This window comes from Carex rostrata, chromosome 10 (assembly GCF_964058835.1).
Source record: "Carex rostrata chromosome 10, lpCarRost1.2, whole genome shotgun sequence".
Taxonomy (NCBI): domain Eukaryota; kingdom Viridiplantae; phylum Streptophyta; class Magnoliopsida; order Poales; family Cyperaceae; genus Carex; species Carex rostrata.
The window spans coordinates 3,592,434-3,611,989 of NC_135927.1; the positions used below are offsets into that span (position 1 = coordinate 3,592,434).

General features: G+C 31.8%; 1 protein-coding gene and 1 long non-coding RNA gene across 2 annotated transcripts; both read right to left on the reverse strand.

The window, feature by feature from the left end:
* Nucleotides 1-503: 503 nt before the first annotated feature.
* Nucleotides 504-2,265, reverse strand: LOC144560877 (uncharacterized). Its single transcript, XR_013513505.1, has 3 exons — nucleotides 2,028-2,265; nucleotides 1,243-1,321; nucleotides 504-774 (listed from the first exon to the last, which is right to left on the reverse strand). It is a non-coding gene; the product is annotated as an uncharacterized LOC144560877 (long non-coding RNA).
* A 14,861-nt stretch (nucleotides 2,266-17,126) lies between these two features.
* LOC144560880 (ricin B-like lectin R40C1) lies at nucleotides 17,127-19,197 on the reverse strand. The gene is made up of 5 exons (XM_078310101.1): nucleotides 19,084-19,197; nucleotides 18,883-18,996; nucleotides 18,420-18,758; nucleotides 18,191-18,310; nucleotides 17,127-17,363 (listed from the first exon to the last, which is right to left on the reverse strand). The coding sequence occupies exons 1-5, from the start codon at nucleotides 19,195-19,197 to the stop codon at nucleotides 17,127-17,129; spliced, it is 924 nt and encodes a 307-aa protein (XP_078166227.1).
* Nucleotides 19,198-19,556: the final 359 nt, after the last annotated feature.

The window sequence follows — 19,556 nt, forward strand, 5'->3', positions numbered from 1 at the left end:
CAATTCATTAGTTTCTAGATACTTCTTCTTGGCATTTGCATTTACTCCTTTTTTTTTTTGGTAATGAAATTGGCTAGTTCATACCACTATCATGTTTCATTTGTTTCCATCTGTGCCATCTTAATTTTTTTTATAATTATTTTGTTTCAGCAAATAGTCATGCTCCTCAACTAGAGGTTACTTCAAATTACCTTTATTCAAATTACCTTTATTTTGTTGCATTATTTATATCTAAATTGTTCATGAGTAATAAATTCATTTCAGCAAATTGTTACTAATGGATAACATTTCTATGTCTAAATTGCTCATATTGGTACCTAGTTACCTACAAGACTGGTATCAACCCAATACCATCTTTTTTATTTTATGATAAGCGCATCATAACAGCAAAACATATACTCATAGGAACATCATTTTTCGGTCTATCACACACAAAACATCTTGTGCACCGAGTTACCTTTTGAAAACACATTTTAAAAAGAAAAGGAGAAAAGGCACCATGCTTAATTAAGAGTTATTTTACAAATGCCCACCTCACTTGGCAGATTTACAAAACAACCATCCAGATCTTAAATTCTTTCCAAGTCAGAACCAAAACAGCACGTCAAAAAAACTAAGAAAAAGAGAGTTCAGGGGCCAAACAGCAATGACCAAAAGAAACTGGTTTCACTCAACATCAAACCCCTTCTCCTGGAGTTCTTGAATGACATCATTTCTTATGCGAAACTAGAGTTTATGTGCCTCTTGCTCAATTTTTTTGTTCTGAAGCTGCTTCTGCATGTTATCAGAATCCATATTAGATTCTACAAATATATTTGACAGATTTAATAATACATCCATGCAAATTATTTAACCAAGGCCATCTACAGTAAAAGAGAACAAATTAATCCAGGTCTCTCTTCTAATACTGGCATGTCCATCCTAATTTGTACTCTAAACTCAAGAATTATTGTTTTGGCTTAATAGTCTATAATATAGTAATTCAACTCTGTTGTTCTGAGTTATGGCTAAGATTTCCAGAGAACATTGATCTGTGCAACTCTGTTATTTGATTTCATTAGAAGGTAAAATTACAGAAAAACTAGTTTCTCAGGCTTGGCTCATTATGTATGATTCAATTGCAAAAGCATATCAGCCTTCGGCACAACGGCATCCAACGCGTAACTTAGGTGCCGCTCGTAATTAATTTGAGAAATCTAAATAATAATTCTCTGTGAGCAATATCGCCTATAAAAGTGCAACCTTTGTAAATATTGGATTATGAATGAAAGTTATCAATTTCACTGAGTTCTTCGAAATAGCTTCTAGCAGCATCATTTTCCTATAAGAAATTGAGAAGATTAATACAAATTTGGTAGGGTGATAAAATATAATTTACCAGTTATTTTATGTGCATAATTGGGGACTGCATTTTTTTCAAATTTCAATAAAATAGGTAAGACCAGGAGCACCATTAATACTATTTGATCGAAGAAATGCAGACGCATATCGGATCTGTTGGTTTAGCATTACCAAATTTTAGTGAGGTCTAAAAAGAAGTAAAATATGATTTGACTGTCATTTTTTTTATTGTGCTTACTAATCAAACAGGTTATGAAACACCCAAGTAGATCACCTTTCTTTCATTTCAACAACAGACTGACAATGGCACTTAACTAGCTAACTTAGCAACATATTTTAATATAAACCAGACCCATGTTGCAAGTAGACAAATTCAAATACAAATCCTTATGATGGATTAATTTAGAACTAATATGTGAAGTTGAATCGAATAAGCTTAAATTGGATTCATGAGAAAATATACAGTTAACTATAATAACACCAAAACTGACTAAAATTTGCACACAAGGACAACTTAACAAGCTTCAAAGATGTCAGGATACAACCCCTGACACTGTTAGATACCTCAATTGAGACATAACTTAAATTCAGAATTAAATAAGAAAAACCAATTTGTAAAACAAAACTTGACATGGTAATGGAAGACCAGAAACCGATTCTTCAAACCCAGAGAAAGAATCAGTTACCTGCTTTGGCCTCCCTCTGATGAGAGGGTCTTGTGTGCGTGAGAGAGAGACCGGCTAGAGGATACAAAGCGATTGGAGAGAACAAGAGATGGGTAATACGGAGCAAAGGGAGAAAGAGCGACCGACGGGAGATACGGAGAAAACGAGAGGGGGAGACCGACAGGAGGGGGAGGTCTCAGAGGATGCGAATTCGCCCAAGGGAGAGGGGCGATCCACGAGAGGAAGAGACGACGAGAGGGAGAGATATCTCAGAGATGTGAATTCGCAAGGGAGGGGTGATTAACGAGAGGAAGAGACGGGAGCAAAGTGACGGAGCTCTAACAGAAAGATTAACGGAAAAAATATTATATGAAGCCATTCCAATTTTACCCTTTTAAAATTAACGGCTGTGATAACTTCGGACAAAAATTTGAAAAAAAATTCTGATCCATGACAGCATCACTCTTTTTTTAAAAATATTGTTTTGTATTAAAATAATAGAAAAAAGTTTGTAAAAAATTAAATCAGTCGACAAAAGAACACTCAAATAATTCATTAATATAATATTATAGAAACGTTAAAAACTAACCAGTTAGCTTGATTGATTCTCACGCAAATAAAAGAAAACAAAAACAAAAACATCTATTACATATGTTATATATTAATATCAAAACGTTTGCACCACAGCTCCCGTGTAATCAAGTCGTTTTCAGATTTTTAAAGACCAAATGATTGATTCAAACCATTAGATGTGATCTCTATATTAAAATGTGCTCGGAGACCCAATTTTACATTTTTTGGAAATTGTTTTACTATTTATTAAGCCACATTGAAAATCGCTGATCCAATGGTGACTTCTGGTTTTATTGTTTGGTTAAGTCACCATTGGATTAGTGATTTTCAATGTGGCTTAATAAATAGTAAAAAAAAAATTTCAAAAAATGTAAAATTAGGTCTCCAAGCACATTTTAATATAGAGATCACATCTAATGGTTTAATCAATCATTTGGTCTTTAAAAATCTGAAAACGACTTGGTTGCATGGGAGCTGTGGTGTAAACATTTTGATATTAGCCAAGCTCTATATATATATATAAATATATGATAAATAAAAACGTTTGAGAATACACATAACATAATTGTTTTTTGCAATACAAAGGAAACTTGTTGTAACAGATAAAAACTATTCTCGTGCTCATAAAAGTTTTTTTTTTTTTTTTGCTTCTGCACAAAGATAGAACAAATTAGTGTTTATAAAACAAATGAATTTATGACTAAAATCTGAAAAACTAATATTATTAGTAAGTGTTCTTCAGTTATTTTTATAACTCTGATAAATTAGTTATTATTAAGAAATTTCTAAAAGTATATTTAAAATCTAAAAAAAATATTCTTGATTAATAATTGTTTCCTCTGTTTTACTATAAATAGTTAGATTTTCATACTCAACATTGATGGAACATTGTTTTAAATGATGATTATTAACAGAAATTTATTACCATAAAGGTACCTTATGTTTTATTTCTATTAATTGTTCTCAAATTTTGCCTTGAAAGAACTTTTAAGATGCTTTAGGTTTTCGCTATTAGGACGACATCCCAGCCAAATTTGCTTGAGGTTTGTTGTTGGGATTGCAATCGTCAGTAGATGAAAAAGAAATGTAAAGTGGAAAGTAAAAATGTAGGTTTTTTTGTAAATAACTAAACTAGAGGATGCTTCGATGAGAAAAACTCATTTGATATCTAAGGATAATATCACGAAGATTCCGGCCGGAACTAAAAACTCGCACAGGGAATTTGTTCGAGCTCTCATGCATATCACTTTATTTACATGAATTCCAGGTGACAAAGATAATGAAGCTAGGCAAGATGAGGAGTAAAACGAAAAGACAAAGCAAGAATAATTATTATATTGTCAGTTAGTTTATTTATTTTGTTTGTTTGAATGCATAAAATGAACATGGCTACAGAACATGTATATAATAGCCTTGTCTATTTATGTTTTTCGTATCAAAATACATTTATCCCCACTTAATAACCTATAATGATGCAAGTTGGAAGTTGTGCCTCCTTTACCCTCTTAATTAGCGGTCAACAAAGACAATTATTGACCGGAGGATAAATGAGAGAAATGAAGTGGGAGATAACTAGTTGATCTTTATATATTATATCCATGTTCTAATCTTTCTATGATTGGCAATAATAGAATTCTTTATTTGCAATTCACAAATACAACATATGGAACCATTAAACCACAACATATGTTTCCATTGACATTTTTTTTTTGAAAAAAGTGGGATTTTCTCACCTATTTTATTAGAAATCATATAGTCTTGCTGTAATCATATAGTTAATTACTTAATTAAATTAATTAATTACCTTTGGAAATCTGCTGTTAATAATCATTTTCTCCCCATATTTTCTCCATAGATATCCGTCATGATATGGTGCCATTGTAAGCATAGTAGGAAATATCGGTATCGGGATCAGAATCTGTCCTGGCCAATACCGATACGGAATCGGTTTATCGGCCGGTATCGGCTGATTCGGATAGGAAAATCGGACATTTTGGCCATAAGCTTATTTTACACTAAAAAAAATAGAAAAAAATTGATAAAAAATAATTTGCCAATAATTTATGTTTAGATAAATTATTACACTAAATTTGCCAATAATTTGCCAATAAGCTTATTTTAAACTGAAGTTTTGAGACACTAAACAATGTTTTTTTCGAAATTTCAATGTTTTGAATGCCCAGAGTCGACCCCTGGGCGATATTCGGATCCGTATCATCCCTCCCTTTCCGAAAAGTGGTCATACACGTAAATCTGACTTTCCTAGCCAAAGTTATGGCTATTTAAAGTTTTTTCAAAAGCTGAACTTTGGAAATTCATAACTAATTATAGAAAAATCCAAACAAATTGAAATTTATGTTAAATTTGTGTATTTTTGAATACTCTACATGCTGGTATAATCACTTTTGTAGTTTGATCCCTGTATCACTTTTGAATACTCTACATGCTGGTATAATCAAATTTGATGCTTTTAGTGCATTGCACTATATCAGTGGCCTTTTCTTAGTGCTTGGCTTCTGAGTTTGGACTTGGTACCATACTAGAAGTCAGTTTAGGTGCTTTGTGCATGGACAGAGATCTAATTTGAGGTTTGAACATATTTTAGTAGCTCTAAACTACTATTTTAGTAGCAGAAATAAAGAGAAGAAGATCAACAAGAGCTATTAGAGCTTGGAAATTTTTGAATTAAGGCCAAGTCCTTAATTTGTGTTATCTTTAGACTTGCAATATCCAACTGACAAATCAAATCAAAGCTATAAAGAGTGACGACATCACTTCATAAATATATCAAATGTCTTATTTTTTGCCACACACTCCAAACAAAAAAACTTAAACTTTACAAAATTATTTAAATGAAAATTAAAGGGAATCACTTGGTAGACTTAACCTAATTATGGCCAAAGTATGGTTTATTTTCAATTTTAAACTATTATAGACTTAACCTAATTAAATTTAAAACTATGATTATAAGGTAAGATGTTCATATCATCAGTACGTACCAATAGGAAATTTTCTATTTGATAGGTAAGATGTTCATATTCATAGTACTAATTAATTAGAGAAAACGAAACAGATGGAACCAGATAAGAAAATTACACAAATTATTCTCTATTCCATTATTGAGATTAAAATAAATAAGATAAGACAAACAAAACGTAATGGTCTCATATAGCAAGTGTATGGGGAAGTCACGGCCGGATTAGAAATTGATATAAGGATATTAAAATTAGGAAGACTTCATCTAAAATAATTATTACGTAGGGTTGTTATTAATCAATGGAGATTATTTTGTCTTGATGCGGATCAATCATTTCTTAATATGTAACCGAGAAATTTCTCCAACAACATAATTTTTTTGAATTAAGGACAGACTTGGGCGAAGCAATTTTATAGACTTGGTCATTCAAGTCATTTCTTAATATGACAATTCTCCAATCAGTTTTTTGAATTAATGCAAACACGTTACTGTCAGGGCATGTAAAATTATTGACTTGGGCCAAGCAATATTGATTAGGACCTTGCTATAGATCGACCCACTTTTAATATGAAGTTGTCTATCTTTAAATATTTACTTGGTACGCTACAAATTAAGGATTGATAATTGTTAACATTTTATTTATGTATTGGTTTTGGGTACTTTGGTCATTCAAGTCATTTTTTCATCTAAAATTAGAGTGATTCCATCTATTGGCCGGGTTGTAATTGTTAGAATAGTTATGTTTGTAATCAGGGTTTCTTTTGTCCCCCACATCATAAAATAACCCATTTACCTGCTCAATATCGTAAATTATGCATGAAAATTAAAGGGAATCACTTGGTAGAGATTTAATCATCTTCAAAATTAAAGAGTAATTTTAAAATCTAATATTAAATGTAAGTATGATTTATATAATTCACATATATAGTATGTTTAGAACATAATTTAGCATATGTTCCACCATATATATAAATGATTCGAAATATACCATATGATTGAGACTTGACAAATTCTTTTAATTTGTTTAGAAAATCATATAGTTAAAAAACATCAAAATAGCCAGTTTCAAAGATTATAATCTTCTAAAAATTCAACAACTCGCAAAGAGGACTTCTTCCTGTTATCTATCATAACCACTATGTAAAATGGGCCTTCCATGAAATGCACATAGAAAGAAGCAATTTTTTATTATTATATCCAAAAGTTTAAATAACATTTAGGGGTCCTTAGAGGTTAGCGTTTTAGCACTGATAAAGAGATTTAGTGGCAATTAAACAATAAACTTTATCTTGCCAATTTCCTAAATTTCGTAGTATTTATCTTAGCAATCAAGTTTCTTATTCTGTACTCATGCACCACAACAACAGTTAATTTTCCAGATATGAAATCTCAAATATTGATTTTATAAAAGCAAAATTGATCGACCATATATAGTTAATGTCGCATTTGATGCCCAACAGTTTCTGCGCGCATTTTAATTTCTATAAAGAAAACTTCATAGCAATATCTATAGTAGATGTTAGAACTTGTGATGCAAATTTTGGTTGAATGTAATTAGGTGTCACCACTAGATTCGCTCTGATCTTTAAGCATTTCAAATCAATTTACAGCTAAATTCAAATTATGTTACATAGTTATGGCTTTATTTTATTTGATGGTATGATAAATAGTAATTAGAAAATAATATAATACTTCATATGACGTACGTGAAATAATATTTTATCGGAAAGCATCTTAATTACAAGATGACACATGCATGTATACAATTTTTGAATGCATATTTGTTTAATTGTTTAGAAATATTGGAAAAATACCGTTAAAGATTATTATTTTATTTACTCTTTGTCTATCCCTGTCATATTGAACTTCTGAAATAAATAAATAAATAAATAAATAACTAAGAAAAAACGGTGCAATTTTGCTATCATCCACTTTGTCTATCCCTGTCGTACGTAGGTGGTACGCTGTAATAGGTGATTTGGTGAACGGTAAGAATGTATAACCATCCAACATTTGTTTAACAGAAATTCCCATTTTTTTGTATTAATGGCGTTTCCATTAATTTAATTAATTGTTTAATAGCTCACATACAAATATTTTTTCTCTAGCTCGGCCTTTTTACAAAATTTGCAACATAATTAGACCAAGCATTAAATTTCACATTCTCCACCAAAGTCTTGGGTCATTTGATGCCCAAAAAGGACAAGCCCAAAAAAGCCCAAGTATGGATTTCATATTGTCAATTATTTTCTTATAATTTCAAGAGTCGGAAGGCCCAAACAGACCAATGACATGGCTCAATTCAAAATGCATGAAAGATCAAAGCTGCGCAAATTTCGCACATTATCGGCAGTGTGGTCTCTGCTTTAGATTGAATACCTTAAAATGGCCAATTTTGGATAATACATGATCTATTCATGTACTACTACTAAGTAGTTTTGGGTTTAATTATAAAACCGGCACGCCATTTGTAATTCAGAGAAAATTTAAAAGGATTTTCCTTTATATCCAACCAATTATTCAGCTTATAAACAAAAATTCACATTTTATAGAGCTGATTTGAAATGTAATTTATGCTCAGTTTTAGGTTTTTGGTCAAAACCCGAATGTATCAAACCCATTAACATAAAAGCACTACCAAATCTTCTAATTCAAGACCAGATTTCAGGAGAACTTTTATGGTCTTCATATCATGGCTTGAAACAGTATGGTCCACAGATCTTAGAGAGTATCAACAACAAATCCAAATTTCACAAATTTTACATGATAACTAGGAACCAGTCAAACCAGAAAAAAAAAAACAAAAAAAACAATTTATATCATGATAACAGACAGCCTCCAGAGCCAAGCAAGCAAGCACACATTTAATATTTTTTAGTCAGCAAGGAACCAAACAAGCAAGCAATTTTTGCCTCCCTCTTTTAACCGCTCCCATAATTTTTTTTTTTTTTTAATTTCCATTAGCATGATGAATTCGGACTCTCCAAGAAAATAATAGAAGCATCTCAATAAGACACTTGTGTATACCCACCGAATAAGAATTTAAATTTATATATATATTTATATATTTTTATGTTATTATTATATTATTATTTTAAGAAGAAAGAAATGGATTGACCACCACATTATGAAATTAATATTATATTGATCTCAATGTGAATATTGTTAAGACAAATTAAAATTTCAACCTAATAAAACTGACTTTGGCCAAGTAATATTTATCAATAAAATTAAATTTAGAAATTAGAGTCATTTGACTCGTTGTAAATACATTTTTTATCAATGAAATGGTTAATTAGCATTTAAAGCCACTAACCATAAAAAAAAAATTATATATGTAGAGAACATGAAGATGTGAATCATATATTTGTTACATGTAAATTTGTTAAAAGTGTATATGATATTGGATGGAGCATTGCCAAAATTATTTCATAAAATGGGAGACAATAGATGATATAGTTCAAATTTAATATAATTTACATACAAAACATAGAGCTGCTTTTCTAGTTATAGTCAGTGCAGTCATGTGGTCCATTTGAAAACACAAAATGAAATTTGATTCAACAAAAAAAAAAAAATTCAACTAGAAATTCAACTTAGATACTAATTGCTGCTTTCCTGTTTATGCCCAAAGTATGGTTTATTTTCAATTTTAAACTATTATAGACTTAACCTAATTAAATTTAAAACTATGATTATAAGGTAAGATGTTCGTATCATCAGTACGTACCAATAGGAAATTTTCTATTTGATAGGTAAGATGTTCATATTCATAGTACTAATTAATTAGAGAAAACGAAACAGATGGAACCAGATAAGAAAACTACACAAATTATTCTCTACTCCATTATTGAGATTAAAATAAATAAGATAAGACAAACAAAACGTAATGGTCTCATATAGTAAGTGTATGGGGAAGTCACGGATTAGAAATTGATATAAGGATATTAAAATCAGGAAGACTTCATCTAAAATAATTATTACGTAGGGTTGTTATCAATCAATGCAGACTATTTTGTCTTGATGCGGATCAATCATTTCTTAATATGTAAACCGAGAAATTCTCCAACGACATAATATTTTTGAATTAATGACAGACTTGGGCGAAGCAATTTTATAGACTTGGTCATTCAAGTCATTTCTTAATATGACAATTCTCCAATCAGTTTTTTGAATTAATGCAAACACGTTACTGTCAGGGCATGTAAAATTATTGACTTGGGCCAAGCAATATTGATTAGGACCTTGCTATAGATTGTCCCACTTTTAATATCAAGTTGTTTATCTTTAAATATTTAATTGATACACTACAAATTAAGGATTGATAATTGTTAACATTTTATTTATGTATTGGTTTTGGACACCTTGGTCATTCAAGTCATTTCTTAATATGACAATTCTCCAATCAATTTTTTGAATTAATGCAAACACGTTACTGTCAGGGCATGTAAAATTATTGACTTGGGCCAAGCAATATTGATTAGGACCTTGCTATAGATCGACCCACTTTTAATATGAAGTTGTCTATCTTTAAATATTTACTTGGTACGCTACAAATTAAGGATTGATAATTGTTAACATTTTATTTATATATATATTTAAGTATAAAAAACTAAAATTTGACACATAAAAAATTTAGAATTGACCGCTTGAATAGATTAAAAACTGATATTTAATAATTGACATTAAACGAATTTGAGGGGATACTCAAACCGTTGATTGCTACTTGCTAGTGTTGGATTAGTGGAGACTTGCGGAAAAAAATGGGTTGCAACATGGACTCGCATGTGTAACATGAAACAAAAAACCCAAAAGTATCAAACACATTTACATGACGACACTATCAAATCTTCTAAATCAAGACCGGAGTTCAGAAAGCCACCCAATTTATCATGCGGAGATGTAAAATCTTTATTATTCTCGTATGTAACTTATAAATCCGTGTTTCTAAAATTTCTACCATTTGGGATTTGCCACAGATCTTAGAGATTATCAACAACAAATCCCAATTTCACAAATTTTACACGACAACTAGGAACCAGTCAAACCAGCAAACACAAAAAACCAGAAAAAAAAAAAAAAAAAAACAATTTAATCATGATAACAGGCACAGCCTCCAGAGCCAGCAAGGAACCAAGCAAGCAAGCACACATTTAATATTTTTCAGTCAGCCATCAATGGCAATTTTCGCCTCCCTCTTTTAACCGCTCCCTTAATTTCTTTTTTATTTTTTAATTTCCATTAGCATGAATGCATGATGAATTCGGACTCCCCAAGAAAATAATAGCATCTCAAAAAGACACATGTGTATACCCACCGAATAAGAATTTAAATTTAATTTTTTTTATATTATTATTATATTATTCTTTTAAGAAGAAAGAAATGGATGGATCACCACATTATGAAATTAATATTATATTGATCTCAATGTGAATATAGTTAAGACAAATCAAAATTTCAACCTAATAAATTTGACTTAGGCCAAGCAATTAATATTCACTACAAGAAAACACATTTTTTCCGGCGCTTACAAACGCCGCTAAAACACTGAAAAACGCCACTAAAGACCTTTGTCGGCGCTTAGGCAAGTGTCAAGAATATTGCCGTCGACAAAAGCTTATGCTGGCGCTTCCAAATACCATTAACGGCGTTTGGAAAACGCCGTCCGAAATGGACTTTTCCTGGCGCTTGGTTATTTTTACCAGCGTTTATAGAATCTTTACCGGCGCTTGACAAACGCCATTCGAAATGGACTTTTTCCGGCGCTTGGTTATTTTTACCAGCGTTTATAGGATCTTTACCGGCGCTTGGCAAATGCTGTTAAAAGTTTTGACATAAAAAAGAAAATTGTGTTTTCCCGGGGCTTCAAAAACGCCGCCAAAAGTCACGAATATATTAATTTTTTTTTTTTTGCCAACAATTTCCCTTTGGCTTCCATTTCACATATCCTATCATGGATGGTCGGATATATATATATATATATATATCGCCTTAAATTCGCTTCCAGCTGGGAGAGAAAATTACTAAGGACTCGCCCTAAACACCATCGATTAAACTGATGTACATACATGATCTAGGTTCTAATTATTTACCACCACTGCCATTAAAAAATATCTTCATCGGTCCAGTAAAGATACCAGTCAGTGTTGATAACCCAAAAGCCAGCAGAGCAGGAAACAAACACATGGTAAAAATTAATCCCCTTAGTGCCATCGTCCGTGTAGACAAACTGATGTAGATGAGCTGCCCAGTACTAACGGTTCGTGAAATTCAACGGATGACAAAGGAGGGGAGCAGGAGGGGGTTTATTAACGCCATCGGTTTGTTATCCAAAATAGACGGTAAAAAGTTCAACATAATTACAGCGCTACCACTCGTGATGAGCGTCATCTGTGCGGAAGCACATCCGATGGTAAAGGGGCGATGGAAAAAATATTTTTTGTAGTAGTGTACGCAGGGTTGCTATCAATCAATGAAGATTATTTTGTCTTGATGGGGATTAATCATTTCTTAATATGTAAACCGAGAAATTTCTCCAACTACATAAATTTTTGAATTAATGACATTGACTTGGGCCAAGCAATTTTCTAGACTTGGGCCCATCATTTCTTAATATGACAATTCTCCAATTATTTTTTTGAATTAATGTAGACACGTTATTGTCAGAGCAGGTAAAATTATTGACTTGGGCCAAGCAATATTGATTAGAACCTTGCTATAGATCGTCCCACTTTTAATATCAAGTTTTTTATCTTTAAATATATTTAATTAGTACACTACAAATTAAGAATTGATAATTGTTTACATTTTATTTATATATATGTTTAATTATAAATAACTAAAATTTGACACATAAAAAATTTAGAATTGACCGCTTGAATAGATTAAAAGCTGAAATTTAATAATTGACATTAAACTAATTTGAGGGGATACTGAACACAAAAAATTCGTAGTTCGTGATTTGATTCGAGTTTGATTCGAAAAAATTCATAAAATATTTGATTCGAAATAGTTCGAAATTAATTCAAAATCAAATTCAAACTGGACCTGGTTCATTCGAAATAGGTTCGCGAACTAATCTAGTTCGAAATTCAAAGTAAGGTGAACCGTTGATTTCCGCTGATGACTTGTGTTCGTTGATAACTTAAAAGTTAAAACATAAGGCCACCCAATCATATTAAGAAAACGAAACAGATGGAACCAGATAAGAAAACTACACAAATTATTCTCTACTCCATTATTGAGATTAAAATAAATAAGATAAGACAAACAAAACGTAATGGTCTCATATAGTAAGTGTATGGGGAAGTCACGGATTAGAAATTGATATAAGGATATTAAAATCAGGAAGACTTCATCTAAAATAATTATTACGTAGGGTTGTTATCAATCAATGCAGACTATTTTGTCTTGATGCGGATCAATCATTTCTTAATATGTAAACCGAGAAATTCTCCAACGACATAATATTTTTGAATTAATGACAGACTTGGGCGAAGCAATTTTATAGACTTGGTCATTCAAGTCATTTCTTAATATGACAATTCTCCAATCAGTTTTTTGAATTAATGCAAACACGTTACTGTCAGGGCATGTAAAATTATTGACTTGGGCCAAGCAATATTGATTAGGACCTTGCTATAGATCGTCCCACTTTTAATATCAAGTTGTTTATCTTTAAATATTTAATTGATACACTACAAATTAAGGATTGATAATTGTTAACATTTTATTTATGTATTGGTTTTGGACACCTTGGTCATTCAAGTCATTTCTTAATATGACAATTCTCCAATCAATTTTTTGAATTAATGCAAACACGTTACTGTCAGGGCATGTAAAATTATTGACTTGGGCCAAGCAATATTGATTAGGACCTTGCTATAGATCGACCCACTTTTAATATGAAGTTGTCTATCTTTAAATATTTACTTGGTACGCTACAAATTAAGGATTGATAATTGTTAACATTTTATTTATGTATTGGTTTTGGGCACTTTGGTCATTCAAGTCATTTTTTCATCTAAAATTAGAGTGATTCCATCTATTGGCCGGGTTGTAATTGTTAGAATAGTTATGTTTGTAATCTGGGTTTCTTTTGTCTCCCACATCATAAAATAACCCATTTACCTGCTCAATATCGTAAATTATGCTCTCAAATAGCATCACCCTTTTCTTAAGGGACGTTAGTAGCCGCACGGATGTTCAGTTTCTGTGTTTTTTTTTATTACCTTGTACCTTGCGAATAAATCCTTATATATGATAACATTTATGGTTATTTGTCAATTTGAAAAAGATATAATATGTTGTGCATCAAAAATCGTGCTAGTGCATAAAAAACTGTATGACTGCATCAATATCCGTGCGGACTGCACAACCCTCTATAAAGGCAGTTTTCTGACCTCTGAAAAGGTACTTTTTTGAATTGCAAATTTCTAAATCAGTTCATTAATTATTTGATCTTTGCCTAAATTATTCTACACATTTATGGACCACATCCTAATGAATATATTAATTGTTTATTGCCTTACTAGTATCATACCCGTGCGTTGCAACGGGAACATATTATAAGAAACAAATATATCAATGAAAATAATAATTATCTAAAAATTAAAACACATGTTAATAGAAAATTTATATGATTATGTATTTTTAATTAACTTTAATCGTGATCTCTGATAACAATTTGATGATGTGACGATTTTTTTATTTTTAAGTACCAATGATATCAAATAATAGCTCTATTTGAATTTAATATCAAATATCATACAACAATTCTATATCAACAGATAATATGATATCAAAAAACATAAATAAAAAGTGTTATTGTGTGTATGTATAGGATATATATACACACACACATATTATAAGAAAAATATATATTCACACACACGTTCTAATTTATATTCTTCTTTATTTCCAATTTAGAACACACACACACACACATTGATATATTCTATATCGGAAATATATTCTAAATTGCCCACACCAATATGTATAGAAACAAAGAAAGAGAAAAAGGAAATAAAAAAAATGATTTCCATTGTGATCCGTATAGAAACGAAGAAGTAAGGAAACAATAAATAAGAAATGGAAGGTGGAGTCTTCTCAATTGAAGAGGAGAAATATGAAAACAAAAAAAAATAAGGAAACAGATAAATATATCGCTAAATTTCAGAATTTATTCAATTTTAATTGTAACGTATCGTGTAGCAGCATATGTGGTGGGTATGTTTTTAACTAAATTTAGACTTCTATACATAAAACATATGCATTTAATCAAAAGAAGACAAAATATGTACTTGGAGAGCTGAGATCAAATCCGAAGTTTCATCTCTCAATCGTAGCCGCCGTTCGCACGCACCATGAAGAGAAAGGTATCGAACTTCATAATATATTTGGTACCAGTCTTGTGTTGTACCAGTCTGGTACAATGTTGCATGGTTGACCTTGTAGGTGCTGACTTGTATACTCTATTAGGAGAGGAAGGATTTACTTTCTAGGCAAAGAATCATTTTTTATAATACCATGTATGTATTTTACCAGCTGAAACATGTTATACATCATGCAGTACTATGAATTTATTACTGCGGGCTAAGACGAATTTATATATACTGGTTATCTCATATGGTACGACTAAATTATAGAGAACCTTCAACATTTTCTTAAACAGTCTACAAATTTTTTATGATTTAATAAAGGGTGAAATGGGTATTTTATAAATTTAAAATGAGTTTTAATATAAAAGACAATAAAATGGGTAAATTTGTGAGTTCTTGAAGTCTAGCGGAATAAATATGTAATTTTGATGTTTAGAGAGGGAAATATGTAATTTTGAATTTTATAAGGGGTATACTTGAAATTTCCCCTATTTTCTCTTTTTTTATCGTTGCAGATTATATACCACTGTGGACCCACAAACAGTGGGAAGACATACAATGCATTATGCCGCTTTATGGAGGCAAAGTCGGGGGTATATTGCAGCCCACTACGGCTTCTGGCAATGGAGGTGTTCGACAAGGTGAACTCTTTAGGGGTGCATTGTAGCCTTCACACAGGCCAGGAGAAAGAGGATGTTCCTTTTGCTAATCATGTTGCATGTACAATTGAAATGGTATCAACTCACGAGCTTTATGAGGTGGCGGTCATAGATGAGGTACATACTCTATTTTCTGAAGTAGAGAAATGACTAATTTGCCCTTAGAAACTGACCAATTAAAGGACTGACATTTTTCTGAAACATTCTACATATTATTTTCTTTTTTAGTAAAGGGTAAAATGGGCATTTTATGAATTTAACATGAGTTTTAATAGAAGAGATAAAATAGGTAAATTTGTGAGTTTTTGAAATTTAGAAGGGTTTGTGCATTGGACCATAAATCTAAAATTCAAAATTCAAATGATCGATCCAAACCGTTCATCTTGTTCTCCATATTAATATGTGCTTGGAGACCAAATTTTACATTTTTCTGAATTTTTTTACTATTTATTAAGTATTTTACAAAATTGCTAATCCAACGGTGGCTTAACAAAACAGTAAAATCAGCAGTCACCGTTGGATCAACAATTTTGTAAAATACTTAATAAATAGTAAAAAAATTCAGAAAAATGTAAAATTTGGTCTCCAAGCACATATAAATATGAAGAACAAGATGAACGGTTTGGATCGGTCATTTGGATTTTGAATTTTAGATTTATGGTCCAATGCACAAACCCCTCCATGCATTACAATGCACCATAGCCCATCTCTCTCTCTCTCTCTCTCTCTCTCTATATATATATATATATATTTATTTATTGTGTTATATATATGTAGGGTAGCCCCTAATACAGATATATATATAATTAAATATATAAAAAGAAATCACCAATGGTCCAATGTAATAACAGATGAGAAACTACAACATGCAAACGCTAACTCAAACACATCAGATGGTTTAACACACTTTTTCCAATGGCTAATAACACCAAGAGACGATGGTGTTTCTATATTAACAGTATATTTAACAACCGAAAAACTATTATTTTCGTCAGTCTCTAATTTCTAACTGATCGCGTTGGAGCTTAACGCCATCAGCTCATACCGATGGCGTATGGGTATACATTTCCTATCGGGGCGATAGGCTACGGTTCGGACCTCGATGGTGAATAGCAATTTTAACCGATATAGGAAAGTGTTTTTCTCTAGTGGTGAGTACATAAATCTAATGCAGAACAGCTTAAAGAGAAGCTGTTTAATAAGAGGATCTATGTCTTCGTGCTCTCCAGAGCCAACATCATCTCAGATAGCCCCTCTCTGGTTGGAATGTCCAGTGTGGCATGCAGTTCCCGTCTCAGGTCCCAGCCTTGTTCTAGTGTTGCTTTCTTTCTCCACAAAGAAATTGGCCGATTTTTTGTTTGTACCATTTAGAAAATTTAAAATATAGCATGCATATGGAAAAATTTCGAATCATAGCGTTTGTCTCAAATGTTAAATGCTTACTAGGGAAACAAACTAAGATTACTTTTTATTAAAATAAAATTGAAAAAAGGAAACAAAATACTAAATGATCCCCACATGAAATTTTCTCTTAAAAGAACTCCTCTATCTTCCATTGTTTAGATGGGTTCCCGCCATCGTTCCATATCCCCATACGCATTCCCTCCTGTCCACCTTGGGGAAACCATTCCTTGTTGTACAACACATCTAGGACAAGTCGAACCTCTTGCCGCACTTTAATTTTCTTAAATCCATCACCGAGAGCTCTACTCTCAGTCCACAAAAGTGACTCGTCCAAGTTCGTTTGAATTAACGGGACCAGGGTAACCTCAAAAGAGAAAATTGAAACAAAAATACATGAGCAAAACAAGGCTTTGAAGATTAATTAGTTGTCATAATGCATTTCTATTTTTAATTAGTATGTGATATCCCGGTATAGTTTTGATAAAGCATATTTTCTTTTTAATGTAGTGGAGAAAGTAAAAGAAATTGTAGACATTGAGTTTTATCATAGCTTGTTTACTCTACTTCTATTGATATGTCTATGGTGCCTTCCAATTTTTGACAGGAGTAGAAGAAAGGAAGAGAGATAATTTTATCATAATTTATAAGAAAAGACAGAGAGAGATATATTTTTTATTTGACAAATGTAATTTAATAGGTACGTTTATGTTTACCAAGTATAAATCTGTAATCGCCAATTATGGAGGGAGAAATATATAATATGGAGATGTCTGTTCGTTACAAATGGAAGAGTTTGGTTGAAAGACAATTATGATATTTCTTTTAATTTCGAAAGGAGAAATATGTAACTTTGTTAAAAAATATAATAAAAGAGATTTCTTCCTTTTTCAAAATATAATATTTAAGTTTTTGTAAAGAAAAGAAGTAGTACTACTTCGATGTTTAAGAAAATATGCCGGGAATCTACCAAAGAGGAGATGTCAAGGAGACATAAATATATAGAAGATGTTGTTCCAAAAATATATATCATGGGGCATGCATGGAGCGTATGCAGTGCTGTTGCTCCAAAAATAATTCAAAATTTTTGTACCTCTTGCTCGCCATTTGATGTTATGTGTTTTTATTTATTTGATGATTTTATCTGTATTCGCTATACATGTTTATTAGGTAGAGCATATGTGGGTTACCTACAGGATCATAATTATTTCCGTGCTGGATGGCTTTTCCTGTCGCAACATTCACTATTGCAAAGGCCGGAAAGCCCTGTTCGTCTTTGAGATGCTGACAGTACGCTCTTTCTATCCTCCAGTGCTACATAATTAATAAAACATGTAAGAGAACACTGTCGATAAAACCCAACAACTGCTAAAATAAAAAAATAAAAAAATTTAAACAGCAAATGAAATAATTAATTAAGTGCCTGATATGGATCTGCACGATCACATCGGGCGAGCACAACAGTGTCGTCACGAACTGCCAAATTGTAGATCAGCTTCTCTTTGGCATAGATCTTGACCGTTTTGGGACACACTACTCCGTTCTCATGGTAAGGCACAAACTTCCATTCTTGATGGGGGCCAGATTCTATGTTCGATAAATGAACGGTGTTGCCATCATAGGTCAGGCAGGAATCTGGCTGTAATCTGAATTCTGGTCTATCACCACTGAAAACAGTGCCAAAACCATCCCCTTGCTTGGACTCGACCCACACAGCATCATGGTCAGGATAAGAGCCAAACGGCATTGAAATCAGAAGCAACTAATTGAATGAAAGGATAAAAGCAATATATAAAATAAAATGAATTTGGTCTCTGAGGTTAAAAGTTTTGTGTGTGTACATACATACATATATACACTGCAATGCTGGATAATTTAAAACTCACCCCAATAATTTTTTCATTGACAGGTGAGACATCCGGGCAACGCTTTATAGCTTGAGCAGTAGCTTTGTTGAAAAGAGTGAAGCTCTCACTGTCAACTTCCTCCTTGATCCAGTGCTAATTTCACAACAGAAATGTAAATAAATAAATAAAATACAATTTGTTAAACAGTTTGCATTGCTGAGTAGGGAGCATTGAAATCACCTGGAAGGGATCATTAGGATTGGAACGGGCGATGACGACCTTTCCGTTGCGAATGGAGAGGGAGTAGTCCTCGTTTAATTGGCAGAATACCCTCACAGTCGGTTTGAAGTCCATGATAAATGGTAAAATGGAGAGAGAGTAGGACAGATGTCCATCTTACTATTATATTACATATTTATAGGAGCATAAACTACAAGCCTTCCTTAAATATTGTATAGTTGGTTGTTTTCCTCCTAAAAGAAAAATATTTTGAGAAATGAACTGCAATTTTGAAAGTGTGATATGCAATTGATTAAATATTTAATTTTTCTCTCCTAAATATACTAAAATCGTTTATAACGAAATATCACATAATTCATTTTAAATGAAGGAAGAAAAGAAAAAAATCGGAAATCATTCAATCAAAATATATAGAGAGATGGTCTATTGTGCTTATTGTATTACATTTTTATCTCACAGAAAAGAATTTTTCC

Excerpts from the sequence above, each read along its gene's own strand:
- LOC144560880 (XM_078310101.1), bottom strand. The coding sequence starts at position 19,197 with ATGGACTTCAAACCGACTGTGAGGGTATTCTGCCAATTAAACGAGGAC. Across the intron at positions 18,997-19,083 it reads ATCCTAATGATCCCTTCCAG|CACTGGATCAAGGAGGAAGT; the intron begins GTGATTTCAATG and ends TTGTGAAATTAG. Across the intron at positions 18,759-18,882 it reads TCAATGAAAAAATTATTGGG|TTGCTTCTGATTTCAATGCC; the intron begins GTGAGTTTTAAA and ends TCATTCAATTAG.